We start from the raw sequence: 13,198 nt of genomic DNA, 5'->3' as shown, positions 1-13,198 counted from the left end.
CCCAGCACTTTGGGAGGTGGAGGTGGGCAGATCATAAGGTCAGAAGTTCAAAACCAGCCTGGCCAAGATGATGAAACGCTGTTTCTACTAAAAATACAAAAATTAGCCAGTTGTGGTGGCAGGCACCTGTAATCCCAGCTACTCAGGAGGCTGAGGCAGAAAACTGCTTGAACCTGAGAGGCAGAGGTTGCAGTGAGCCGAGATCATGCCACTGCACTCCAGCCTGGGTGACAAAGCAAGACTACATTTCAAAAAAAAGAGAGAGAGAGAGAGAGAAGCCTCAATATTGTTAAGGGGTCAATTCCCAAACTGATCGACAGATTCACTTGCAACATCAATCAACATTTTAGTAATCTTTTAGAGATCGGCAAACAGCAAAGGACTACAATAATCCTTCAAAACAATTTTTTTTTTTTTGAGACACAGTCTCACTCTGTGGCCCAGGCTGGAGTGCATGATCTCGGCTCACTGTAAATTCTGTCTCTTGGGTTCAAGTGAGTCTTTTGCCTCAGCCTCCTGAACAGCTGGGACTACAGGCACGCACCACCAAAACCGGCTAATTTTTGCATTTTTAGTACAGAGAGAGTTTCACCATGTTGGCCAGGCTGGTCTTGAACTCCTGACCTCAGGTGATCTGCCCATCTCAACCTCCCAAAGTGCTGGGATTACAGGTGTGAGCCACCATGCCCAGCCCAAAACAATTTTCAATAAGAGAATGAAGTTGAAGACCTACCCCACCTGACTTCCAGACTTACTTAAAGCTCCAGGAGTCCTGACAGTGGGATATTTGGCATAAGCAGAGACACACAGATCAATGAACAGAACAGAACCCAGAAATAGGCCTGCACGTACGTAGCCGATTGATTCTTGTCAAAGGTGTGAAGGGAATTCAGTGGAGACCTGGTGCTGGAATGCCTGGGCATCCACAGCGGAAGGAAGTGAACCTTCCCCTACCAGATCCCTTCTGCAAAATGAGTCCAAGATGAACCATTCCCCAAAACATCAGAGCACAAACTCTTAAGATTTTCACAAGAAAACACACACACACAGAGAATTTTAGGGAGACAAGGATTTCTTGAACAGGCTACAAAAACGGCTAGCCATAAAATAAAACATTAATTGATCTTCATCAAAATTTGAGATTTCCAGTTTTTGAGAGTCACCATCACGGTAAAGAAAAGGCAGGTCAGAGGAGAGTACCTGCAATATGCATATGTAAACTCACCTGCCGATTACACAGGAAACTCTTAAAACCCAATTTTTAAGAAATGGGCAAAAGATCTGAAGAAATAACAGCAAAACAGAGTGCTAAAGAACAGTTATTCAGCCTGTGAAGCGTGCTCGACGGCACCGGCCATCAGATGGAGACCACAGCGGGATGCCACTGGCATTTCACCCACTAGGAATGGCTGAAACCTCCAGACGACAGAGACACCCACCCTTGTAAGGGAATGGGGTGCCTGCTGCTCTCACGGGCTGTTGGTGGGAAGGAGAATGGCCTCACACAGCCCCTTGGCATCCTGGGTTCACCTGCATGATGAACACAAAACCATGATACCCAGAAACATACATGACTTACCGCTGCCAGTCCCACGCACAGGGGCCTATGAGAAGCAAAAGGGCAGGAGAAGGCAGCAGGTAGGGGTCGCACAGGGCCAGGGTGAGAACTGTCATGCTTGGGTACTGACAGCAGCCTTGCCCTCTCCCTACAGGGGACAGCTCTGGCCCAGGGACTCTGGGCCCATGACGGGAACCCTATCCCGGGAGGGGACACCTCTGGCCACAGGGCCTGTGGGTCTGTGAGCCAGTGGCCCTGTGCATTTCCACTTCCCCTTCCCTTCTGGGCTCCCCCTAACATCCCTGAGGTCCACCTGGTGTCTCCTGTGTGCCTCTCCACAGGGCATGGGAGGGCATCAGGCACCCATCTGTAAGCTTGGTACCCACTTCCATGGGGCGGCCTGATTTCAGGGAAAACAGGCAACGTTGGAACTGCTCAAGGCCCAAGAGGCCCTCCTATCCAGGCTCAGCCCAGCCTCAGCCCAGCTGTCCTGGACCCTGGACAGATGCTGCTGGGTGTGGGTCCTGGCACACCGCAGCACATCCATACTGGCTCTGCCCGTCGGGAGAGGCCTGCGCCAGGCCCCGCCCTTTCCAGGGTGACCTGCAAGGTCAGCGCTGGCCCCGCCCATCCCTTGGCTGAACACCCAGGCTTGGGCGGCTGCTCCCGGCCCTGGGCCACAGAACCCACGGGCAGCAGGGCTGCTGGGTAGGGTGGTCTCCCTTGCAGCCAGTCACACCCCACCATCGCCCCTCCGGAAGATACTCCTGCCTGCAAGAGAGACCACCCCTTGAAAAAACCCCAGGGGAACATTCTACAGGAGGAAACTTCTGTATCTTGATTACAACATTGTACTTGATTGTACTGTGAACTCACTGACTGCAGGCTTTACAACAGATACAAATACTTTTGAGTTTTGGGTTTTTTTGAGACAGGGTCTCGCTCTATTGCCCAGGCTGGAGTACAGTGGTGCAATCCCAGTTCACTGCAGCCTCCGCCTCCCAGGTTCAAGCGATTCTCCTGCCTCAGCCTCCCGAGTAGCTGAGATTACGGGCATGCACTGCCACACTGGGCTAATTTTTCTATTTTTAGTAGAGACGGGGTTTCGCCCTGTTGGCCAGGCTGATCTCAAATCCCTGACCTTAAGAGATCCGCCCACCAAGTGCAGGGATTACAGGCGTGAGCCACCATGCCTGGCCAATATAAATAGTTAAAGAAGCAAAAAAGGCAGGGAGGAGACGGGCCACACCATCATGAGCCACACATGCATGATGCTGACTAAAGCAGCCAGAGGGTTCGGTGCAGGGCTCCCACCTGCCATTCCAGCACTTTGAGAGGTTGAGCCAGGAGGATCGCTTGAGCCCAGGAGCTCGAGACCAACCTGGACAACATAGTGAGACCCCGTCTCTATAAATAATTACAAAACTAGCTGGGAATAGCAACACACAAGTGTGGTCTCAGCTCCTCAGAAGACCTGCATGCGCTGCAGGGGTGTTGGCCATTTAAAGCAGAGGGAACCCTCCACTCCCACCGCTGCAGCCAACATCGTTCTCCCGTCTGCCTGACTCTGCCTGGGGCTTCCTCTCGGGCCTCACCCCTATCCAGGCCAGAAATGAAAGCACCCTCTGCTCCCTGAGCGGGACTCTGACAGTATGGATGTGTCCCCTCCCAGGCCGCGGGTATGTTTGCATACCCAGCAACCCCAAGTCCAGCCTCTCTTCTCTTTTTTTCTCTGGGAACCCCAAACGGCAGTCCTGAGTTTTGAGCTGCTGGTGGGAGCAGCCTCAGACACAGCCCTGCTCGCTGCCCAGGCAGGAGTACCTTCCGGAGGGGCAATGGTGGGGGGTGGCTGGCTACAAGGGAGACCACCCTACCCAGCAGCCCTGCTGACCCCGGGTTCTGTGGCCCAGGGCCGGAGCAGCCGCCCAAGCCTGAGTGTTCAGCCGAGGGATGGGTGGGGCCAGCGCTGACCTTGCAGGTCACCCTGGAAAGGGTGGGGCCCGGCGCAGGCCTCTTCCGACGGGCATAGCCAGGATGGATGTGCCATGGTGTGCCAGGACCCACGCCCAGCAGTGTCTGTCCAGGGTCCAGGACAGCTGGGCTGAGGCTGGATAGGAGGGCCTCTCAGGCCCTGAGCAGTTCCAACGTTGCCTGTTTTGCCCAAGATCAGGCTGCCCCATGGAAGTGGGTACCAAGCTTACAGATGGGTGCCTGATGCCGTCCCATGCCCTGTGGAGAGGCACACAGGAGACACCGGGTGGACCTCAGGGATGTTAGGGGGAGCCCAGAAGGGAAGGGGAAGTGGAAATGCACAGGGCCACCTGCTCACAGGCCCACAGGCCCTGTGGCCAGAGCTGTCCCCTCCCAGGATAGGGTTCCCATCATGGGCCCAGAGTCCCTGGGCCAGAGCTGTCCCCTGCAGGGAGAGGGTTACCGGGGAAGTGTGCGGCTGGTGTCAATACCCAAGCATGGCTTTGTCTCCGTAGCTACACAGAGTGACATCTGCCAGCTGCAATTAAACATCTGCCTGCCTGAAGCCTCTGCCCTCTGCTGAGGGCATGAAAGGGACGACCAGGCGAGCCCCATCAGGCACAGGAAGGGGTACAGCTGCAGGTCTGGGCAGCCCCCTCTCCTTCAGAGGACAGGAGAGACGCCCCAGCATGGCACCACTCCACCCCTCGCTGTGTCCTCTGCCAGCTCCATTTCACCGTCCCTCGACCTCATCGGCCTGCCATGACAAAGGTGCCTGTGCTCAGCGTGGGTGACAATGCCCCCCCCCACCACGATGAATAACAGCCAGGGCCCCATGCTGTCATCTGCTCAGGGGGTGAGAGCAGCAGCCATGCCCGTCTAGGCCACGCTGCAGGGACCTGTGGATCCGAATGTGCCAGGGAGACCATGGGAACAGACCTGAGTGCAGTCGGGGAGCCCCCGCCCTGAGCCCAGACCTGGCTGGCACTGCCCGCCAAGCCCACTGCCTTGCCCAGGGCAGCCTCTGGCTCCCAGAGTCACTGCTGGACATTCAGATACCCCCGAGCCGGTGCCCCAGCAGGAAGGCAGTCGAACGCTCCAGGGGAATGAACACAGAGTGGGTAATCGAGGAAGGGGACCTAGAGAGGAAAGGGGGGAGCTGCTTAGGCTGCAGCACCACCAAGTCCAAGGCTCCGGCTCCCTCTGCCCAGCCCACCTCCCGCTCTCTCCAGGGCCTGGCCCCCGTCTCACCCTCATGGTAGGGGGTAGGGGTGGGGATGTGCGGGAGGCAGATGCTGGTGTTTTGCAATCTCTAGCTCAGACGCAAGGCCCCTGACAATGTGACTTGGGGATGCCTCGGCCTCACTCTTCAAGAGCTTCCCCGCTCGGCCGGAGGGGAGCTGCACTGGCCATTTCACTTCCGGTGGACACCACGTTTTTCTTTCACCTCTGAGTGCACCCCACCCCCAGCTCATCTTGCTCCAGGGTCTCCCACCACTGCCGGCCACAGGGCAACGAGGAAGCTCCCTGCCCGCTGCAGGGGTGAGGGCTTAAGGCCCAGGAGGGCGCCTGAAGTGAGTGCTGCCGAGATGGGGACTGGTGGGCAGGAAGCATTGCACGCCCCCGCCAGCATCCGCCCGATGGGGTCAGGCCTGCTTTGCTGGGGGTGGGGGCCTGAACTCGCCTGTCAACCTCACACCCCCATGCATGGCGCCTTCTCAGCAGCTTCGCTCCTGACTGCAACAAATTGAACACAACCTAAACGTCCTTTGATAGGGCACTGGATAAATCAGACGTGGCGGCTCCTTCTGACGGGTGAGACGCAGGCCCTGGAGGGAGGGAGGAGAGGCAGGGGACTGATGAGACTGACGCTGCATGGGGACCCTGCCTGAGAGGCGAGCAGGACCTGGAGGGAGGGAGGAGAGGACGGGACTGGCGCTGTGTGGAGACCCTGCCGTGAGGCCACAGAGACTGCGGGCAGGGGCTACATGGGGGTGGAAAGGCAATTAACTTTACCTGTAACACTTTGATTTATGTCAAAAACAGAACAACACTACAGGACAAGCTGTCCGTGATGCTTAACGCAAGAAAGGGTGGAACAGCCGCACGCATTACGGCACGCTGAGGTGCAGCTTCGAGGCCCTCGGCACCCGCTCAGGCCCACCTCTCACTCGACAGGTGGGGGGACTGAGGCCAGAGAGGAGGAGGAGCTCAGCCTGCAGGGACCTCAGAGCACGCTGGTCCTACCAGCTCAGAGACAGCTGCCCAGCTCCACTCCCCCACTGCCCAGCGAGGGTGGCAGCCAGCCTCCTGCGTGGGTGTGAGGACGTTCCCCAGGGCATGGGGAGCCAGCACCCAGGGGCAGCTCCGGGTCAGGGGACAGCCCCTCCCTCTGCCAGCCCCCCCCCCCATGGCACCGCCGCCCAGCACACCCAGCGACGCCAGCGACGTCACAGCCAGTAACCTAGATTTTAACCAAGAAATCACACACCCCCTTTCTCTGCCCCACTTATGGGCTTGCTGAACAGAAAAACCACGACAAGAAACCCAGACTGTGGCATCCAGAGCCAAACTGTACGGCAGGTGGGTGGGAGCACGCCTGGCCCCCTGGCCGCCCACTTCCCACCATGCTGGCATCACCAACACCCGTGCAAAAGCAGAGACTGCCTTGAAGCGGCCATGGCCCGGGTAAGCCCTCCAGGAACACGGCCTTGGGGGCGTCCCCACCCCTCAGCCTCAGCAGCACTCTACCTCATCTAGTCTGAGGATGGGGGAGTTGGAGGGAAGGCCTCGCCAGGCGGCCGCCTCCCATTCGGGACTCCACAGAGCCTCCTCTGGCTGCTGTCCTGCCGGTTCCCCGAAAACACGTCAAGGCGTGAGGGCTCCTAGCTCACCGAAGTCCAGGTGACACGTGGGCTTAAGGCTGACCAAGAGCCCAAGGGCAGATGCGTGGGACAAGTCACCAGGCTCACCCTACTCCCGGCAAACCCAGCACCCAGCCCTGCTTCCCATCACCCCAAACACGGCAGGGCCCAAGGTCACCCCGGAGCAGCGGGGGTCTGTGCAGGGAGGACCTGGGAAGATGTTTGGATGCGTCAGGTCTGTTCCCAGTTCCATGGTGTAGCTCCCTGACACTTTGGCAGGGCACCGTCTGGCTGCCATCATTGGGGGGAGTCTTTAGGGACTGTAGGGGTGCCCAGCCTGTTTGGGGTTCTGCCCCAGAACTGGAGCCCAGGGACAGAGCCAGCCCCTTCCCAACAGGGACCCTGGGTGGGCCTTAGGAGCCTTCCCCAGCAGCCTCTGGCCAGTCCTGCCTCCCCTAGGGCAGTTATTGGCGGGGGCAGAGGGAAGGTGCACACGGAGCAGGCTCCCCGGAGGCCTCGGCCAGCCAACGCAGGAGCACCGACAGCCCGCACAGCCTCTGCGGTGAGCCGGAACCTGTGTGATCTGCCCTTTGGAAGGGCCAATTCAGTAGCTAGCACAGTGCCTGCTCTCAGGAACAATCAAGCCCTATCCCTACCACTAAAAGAAAACCAAAGGTACGAGGCCCAGATCTAGGTGGCCTTGTGAGCTGGCATTCTGCGGAATTCATGCAAACACCGCAATATGCATTTAAATAAAGTAAGGCGTTCTCAGGAAGACACCAGGGAGCCCAGAGCACCTGCTGGGAAGGCAGAGAGGGAGCCAGGTTGGCTAAAGCAGGGGCCACCCTGCTGTCCAGGCCGTGGTGGTGGCTGCTGCACAGGGATCCAGCTGTCCTAGGAGTCCAAGCTGGTGGGTGATCCCAGCCCCCTCTGCCCCCATCAGCACTACAGGAGGGGAAGGGCAGGGGGGTGTCCCATCAGGGCTAGAGAATAAGTATGGGGTGGAGCGAGTCCCCACACTGCCCCTCGGGGTCACCGCCTGCCCACTGCTGGCACTATGTGCCCAGGCCCAGGCCACTGCACACAGGCCTTTCGTGCAGACCGGCCAGGCAGCTAGCCCAGACACACAGTCAGGTTGCAGGGACACTGGCTCCCAGACCCCACCTGTGGGACTCTGCCCAGCAAATCCTCAACAGTCTCCAGAGACTGAACCTCAAATTATGGCAACCTTTTGGGTCCTGGAGGGGGAGCAGCCCTCCTTGAAAGGACAACTACTCACTCACTCAGCTCAGCTCAGCGGGCACTTCCAGGCCTGTCCCTGATGCCGGGCCTGGGGAGGCGGCGGCAAAGGGGCTGGGTTGAGGGGAATCTCCGGACCTCGCCAGGTGAGGCACAGGCTAAGGTTAAAGGGAAAGGAGGCGGACCCTCCCGGACACGGTGTGGTGCCAGGCCCTCACAGACGGGGCATGTGAGTCCTCGGGCAGGCCGCTGGGCCAGGGAAACCTGCAAGACCCTTCCTACAGGCTGGCAGTCACCCAGATCTCCTGTGTCACCCAGCACCAAGTCAGACCCCATGGTGACGGAGCTCTGCCACCTTCTCCTGGCTCAGTGGGGGGCTCCCCTGTGGCCCCCAAACTAACTCCTGAGGCCCAGTGGCCTCCGGAGCCGCCCGGGTCCCAGGCATGCCTCGCTTCACAGCCAGGTGACTGCGCGTTACCTGCGTAGCTGCCGGAGGCCTTGATGTACATCTGGCCGTACTGCTCCTCCACCATGGTGTCGTAGGCCTCATCGTCCTCCTCCTCGTCCTCGTTGTGGTACGAGGTGGGGCTGTCAGTGGTGGGTAGGCTGCTGGCACCCGGACTGGTCCGCTCCCCCTGGGGGTAGGGCACCTGCTGGATGCCGGGGATGAGGGTGGCCAGGCTGGGCACCCCGTAGTAGGAGACTCGGGGCAGTTTGAGAGGGGCTGCGCCTGCCGCCACCGCGGCCCCCGAGGCCACCGCCACACCGTCCCGGGGCCCCGTCTCCAGCGGGCGCTTGGGGGCCAGGCCTGGGCCGGCAGCCGGCGGCAGCTCCATGGCTTCATGCTTGACGCGGGTCAGCAGCGGGATGGGCACCGAGGGGGACACGACGTAGGGGGCGGCGGCGGCGGCCGGCTGCAGCTGGTTGCAGGGACTCTGGGGCTCGGAGCCGGCGTCCTCGATCACGGCGGTCTGCGAGTCGCAGTGGGGCGAGCTCACCTTGAACATGAGGTCGGTGCCGCGCTCCACGATGTGCTGGATCTGCAGGAAGCCGGCCGTGTACATCACCACGAGCTGCTCGCTGGCCGTCATGGTGAGCCTGCCCGTGTAGCAGAAGGACAGGATCTGCTGGAAGCAGGCGGGTGGCACGGAGCCGGGCAGCTCGAAGGCGCTCTTGCTGTTGCCACTGAACAGGTCGCGGAAGTAGAGGCTGCTGGCGGCCAGCACCGCGCGATGGGCCTTGAAGGCCTGGCCCTTGACCACGATGGACACATCGCAGTAGAGGCCCAGCAGGCGCTGCTCGTTCAGGCAGCCCAGCACGGTGTTCCCGAAATTGGGGATCTCGATGTGCAGCATCTGAGACATGGCGGGCGGGCGGGCGGCGGGGCTGGGCTCTCAGCGCGGGGCGGCCCTAGCGGGGCTCATCTGCAGGGCAGGAGGCACGTGGTCAGTCTCCACCCCCCGGGGCAAAGGCTCCCGCCCGAAGGGCCATTCCCACACTCCTACCCTGCCACGGGCCTACAAAGAGCGAGCCTTCCCCACCACCCTCCCCTGCCGGGACACCCCAGAGAAGGGACTGGGGTCTACGAGACCCCCTGGCTAAAGGGCAAGATGGCCCAGCCTGCGCAGCTGCAGACTCCCGGACGGCGCTGCCCGCCAGCAGCACTTCCACTCCACTCCCGGGGGGCTGCTTTCAGAGACCCGGCCTCAGCAAGCGAGAAGGAAGCAGGCCTGGACCTGCCCCGGGCCAGCAGACTGGAGGCGGGGGAGCGGGGGGAGCAGGGGGGCAGGGAAGCCGGGAAGCGGGGTGGATAGGACGCCCCTTGGCAGCTTTGCAGCCACTTTCTGCCCCTCACAAAAGTTCCAGCCCGCACAGGAGCCCCTGGCCACGCCGCCTGCCCGGGAGGGGCCCCTCTGGAGCAGTGGGCAGGGCGGGGGTGGTGGTCTCTGGAGCGGTACAGTTAGCGGTTGGCTTCTTTTCGCCTCTTCCCTCTGGGCAGCCTCTCAGAGGGCCCTTGAGGGGAAGGCGGGCCGGTGTCCCCGGATCCCCCCCAACGCTCCTGGGCAGGTGGGGAGGAGCTGGGGGCTCCGAGAAGTCAGCGGAAGCGGCACGCGCTCCTCCCCCGCGCAGAGACCACCCTGGGCGCGCCCGCTCCGCTCTCCAGTGTGTTCCCAGGTCCCCGCGCCGCCGCCAGAGCAGGAGTTGGGAGCCTGTCGCAGCCCCGCTCGCGGACGCCCCCCGCTCGCCTCGCTCCCCACGCGGGCCAATCCCGACCAGCCCGGCCCCGGCCCTGGCCCGGGTGACTCGGGGGTCCCCGCCCTCGCCGGGCTGCCCGGACCCCGGGGCTGGGAGCTGGGGCGGGCGCTGCTGTTTATCCGGCGCGGACTCCGCAGGGGGCGGGGGCGGCCCAGAAGGCGCTGGCCCAACTCCGCAGGGCCGCACAAAGGCCGCTGTGTCCCGCGGGAGGAAAGTGCGGGCGGCCGCAGAGGCGCCGGGCGGCGGGAGGAGGGCGGAGCCACCGCGCGGGGAGCCGGGCAGGTGGACGCGCGCCGGGGGCAACCCGCAGTGCCCCCGCTGCGGAGAAGTTGCCGTCCGGGCGGGGAGACCTACCTTCCACCACTGCCCGCTTGCCCGGCAGGACAGGCTCCCCGCACGCTCGAAGCCCAGCCCGCCTGCCCAGCTGCTCCGCGAATGCAGCAAACGGCGCGGGAGCCCTGGGGCGGGGAGGGCGCGGGGAGCCGGCGAGGAGGAGGAGGAGATGGAGGAGGAGGAGGAGGAGGAGATGCAGGAGGAGGAGGAGGAGATGCGGGAGGAGGAGGAGGAGGAGGGCAGAGCGCCTGGGCGCCGGGCTCGCGGCCGCAGCTCAGCTGCACCCAGGCCGGCCCTCCCGGGCAGCGCAGCGCATCTCAATGAAGGGGCCGGATGCAGACGAACGTTCCGGCGGCTCGGGAATGAATAGCCGCCTTTGATTTGGGAGCCGAAGTAAATGCCAGCTCCCAGCCCCGGCTTTAAAAACAGTGGAGTGTTGGTGCCAGAGGAATGCGCGGCCCGGGTGCTGGTACGACACAGACTTTTGATGACTCACTGCAATGCAAACAAAGATGGCAGAAATACTGTACAGTAGAGGAGAATGCTTCCCGGTGCCACGGCAACTGAGACGGCCTGGAAATTTATGGTGCAGTTTTGCATATGAATTACCCAGTAAACTGCCTCCCGGCCTTCCAGGACAGCCCCAGTGTCAAAGCATTTAAACTATTCCAAACAGTCTGCAGAGCTGGCAGAGCTCAACTCCTCCAGCACGGGCAGGGCAGGCTGGGATGGGCAGAGGTGCCGGGGGAGGGGTCGAGGAGTCAGGACAGTTAGGGGGAGCCAGGTGAGGGGGGAAGCCAAGGAAAGTGGGGGCAGGTACAGCAGGGGGTGAAGAGAGGCACAGAAACGGCAGGCGGCTGATGGGCCATGCAGCACCCCAGGTCCTGGGGCCCTCAGAGCTATGTCCTCTGCCCAGGCGCTAGGCCCGGCAGTCCACCCCCAGCACCCCTCCCCGCGTCCTCCTGGCACTTTAAAAAAAGAGCGACTTTGTGGCTGGGCAACCAGGAGCCGGAAGGGGCAGCCCCGCCTGAGAGGTCCCAGCAGAGGGCAAAGCAGCTGCCCGCTCCTCCCGCGCTCCCGGCTGCAGCCACGCAGGCTCCTGGCAGACCCACTGCTCAGCTGACACCAGCTGCACCTCCTGCCCAAGAGGTCCACAGCGTCTGGCCCTTACTGAGCCTTTTCCTGGGAAGGGGTGTCATGCAGGGCTTGTGGTGGCCCCGGGACCCCTCCAGAGAATGTGCACCTCATCCTGGGCTCACACTACCCTCTGCTAAGCTGCGTGGGGCCATGGGGCCGTGGGGCCCTGGGGCTGACCTCTGGACTTCCCAGCCTCAGTTTCCCTGCTGCCAGCTCTGACCCCAAGGAAGAGCACATTCCACCCAAAAGAAGGGGCAGGGTCCCGGCTGAAGGCTGCAAGGTGAGCCCCTCTGGCCTGGGCAGCCGCCTCCACCACCTTCAGGGTAACGCTGGTAGCAGTATCCGGAAGAGTTCCGAACAGGCCTGGTGGGAGGCAATGCGACACCACCCTGCCCCTCACGCCCAGCGTCCCTCTGAGGCATCCGGAGACCAGAGAGAAGGCCATCTGGCTCCTCCCTAGTCACACACCGTGGGCTCAGCTTCTCCAGATCAGACAAAAAGCCACTGAATGGGGACGGGAAGAGATCCAGGTGCAGGGAAGCTGCCGGGCAAAGGCCTGGTTTTCTGCCTCCTACAAGGGGCTGGTGCCAACTCAGGGGGACTGGGACGGAGGCCTCTACAGAAACATCCCCTCTCAGCCACTCTGATGAGCTGGGCCCCGGAGAAGCAGGAGCCCAAGTAAATGCCAGCTCCCAGCCCCCAAAGTAAGCTCAGCTTCCCGGAGAAGCTGGGCCCCGGAGAAGCAGGGCTCAGCCCTGCTGCCCTCCCTGCCATGCCCGCCACCCTCAGGTCCCCACCTAGTTGCTGCCTCCTCTCCAAGTCTGCCAAGTGCCCTGGTAAGCTGGGCGAGGGCTGAATGCTGAACACAGCCCAGGTGGTGGGTACAGGAGAGGGGCCTGTGCCACCCAGTGACACAGTGCAGAGGACAGAGGCCCCCGAACGGCCCCCTTCACAGACCCATTGCTTTCACCACCAGGAGCCTCCCAGAGAGCCCATGGCTTCACCCCAAGGAAAGCGGGGCAGGGATGTCTGAGTCAGACAGGGGCTCTTGTGCCATGAAAGGGGACAGGCAGAGGCCAGCACAGTGCACTGGCTCCTGGGGTCCCAACTGCCTGGCACTCAGGGGCTGACACAGAGAGCAAGGGGCAGTGTGGGCTCTCCGCCTGTCCCTTCCAGCAGCAAGAGGGTCCTGGCCTGTTGTCCAGGTTGGAATTCTAGGTGCTGGGAGCACCAGCCACTTCCTGTAAGGACACCACAGCCCTGGACGCTGAGCTGTGAACTGGGGTTAAAATTTACCCTCAGATGGCTCCTGGGGGTGAATGGAACAAGTTTGTAAAGCCCGCAGCTGCTGGCTCACCCAGAGTAAGCCGGTGATGCCTGCAACCTGCTGTGACCTGGGTGGTACAGCAGTGCTCAGCCTGGCGTCCAGGTGGGCGTCTTAGCGCCCAGCCCAGTTCGGCCTGTGTCCACACCTCAGGGGCTGGAGCCAGACCAGCTCTCTCAGAGAAGGGACCATTATTCCCTTTGAAGGTGATGGGGCCGTGTGGTCCCTGGAGGTAGAGGACAACTGGCACTTTTGCTGGCTTGTCCTCAGGCCACCTGCACGGGTGAGGCTGCAGCCCCACACCCCAGCCTGCCGAGAGCCGGGCAGGAGCTGGTTTTAGGTTGCTTTCTTGGAAGGCTCAAGAACAAAGCTGAACTTTAGGAGAAAACAATAAAATAAAGGCTTGGCTCAGGCCTTTGGAGCCAGGAAAGCAGATGCCGCAGGGAGCTGACCCTCCTGCTGCAGCCGGAGAGGCCCGAGGGCCCAGGTGGGCCCAGGGAGGTGAGCAGGGCTGTT

At 61.7% G+C, this 13,198-nt stretch overlaps 1 protein-coding gene across 2 annotated transcripts in view; it reads right to left on the bottom strand.

Moving 5' to 3' along the window:
• NACC2 (NACC family member 2) overlaps window positions 1–13,198 on the bottom strand; it is an 87,981-nt gene that overhangs the window by 37,371 nt on the left and 37,412 nt on the right. The window contains exons 1-2 of one of the 2 annotated variants that reach the window (XM_039461429.2): window positions 10,243–11,144; window positions 8,111–9,056 (exon numbers count right to left, since the gene is read on the bottom strand). In XM_039461429.2, the coding sequence (XP_039317363.1) occupies window positions 8,111–8,996 (886 nt within the window). In that variant the 5' untranslated portion in view covers window positions 8,997–9,056; window positions 10,243–11,144. Of the gene's footprint in view, window positions 1–8,110; window positions 9,057–10,242; window positions 11,145–13,198 lie in introns of those variants that run through there. The other variant, XM_039461428.1, reaches the window with a different exon arrangement.

This window comes from Saimiri boliviensis, chromosome 2, assembly GCF_048565385.1.
Source record: "Saimiri boliviensis isolate mSaiBol1 chromosome 2, mSaiBol1.pri, whole genome shotgun sequence".
NCBI classification, from domain to species: domain Eukaryota; kingdom Metazoa; phylum Chordata; class Mammalia; order Primates; family Cebidae; genus Saimiri; species Saimiri boliviensis.
The sequence above is the reverse complement of the archived record's forward strand: the minus strand, read 5'-3'. Positions and strand labels throughout refer to the sequence as shown.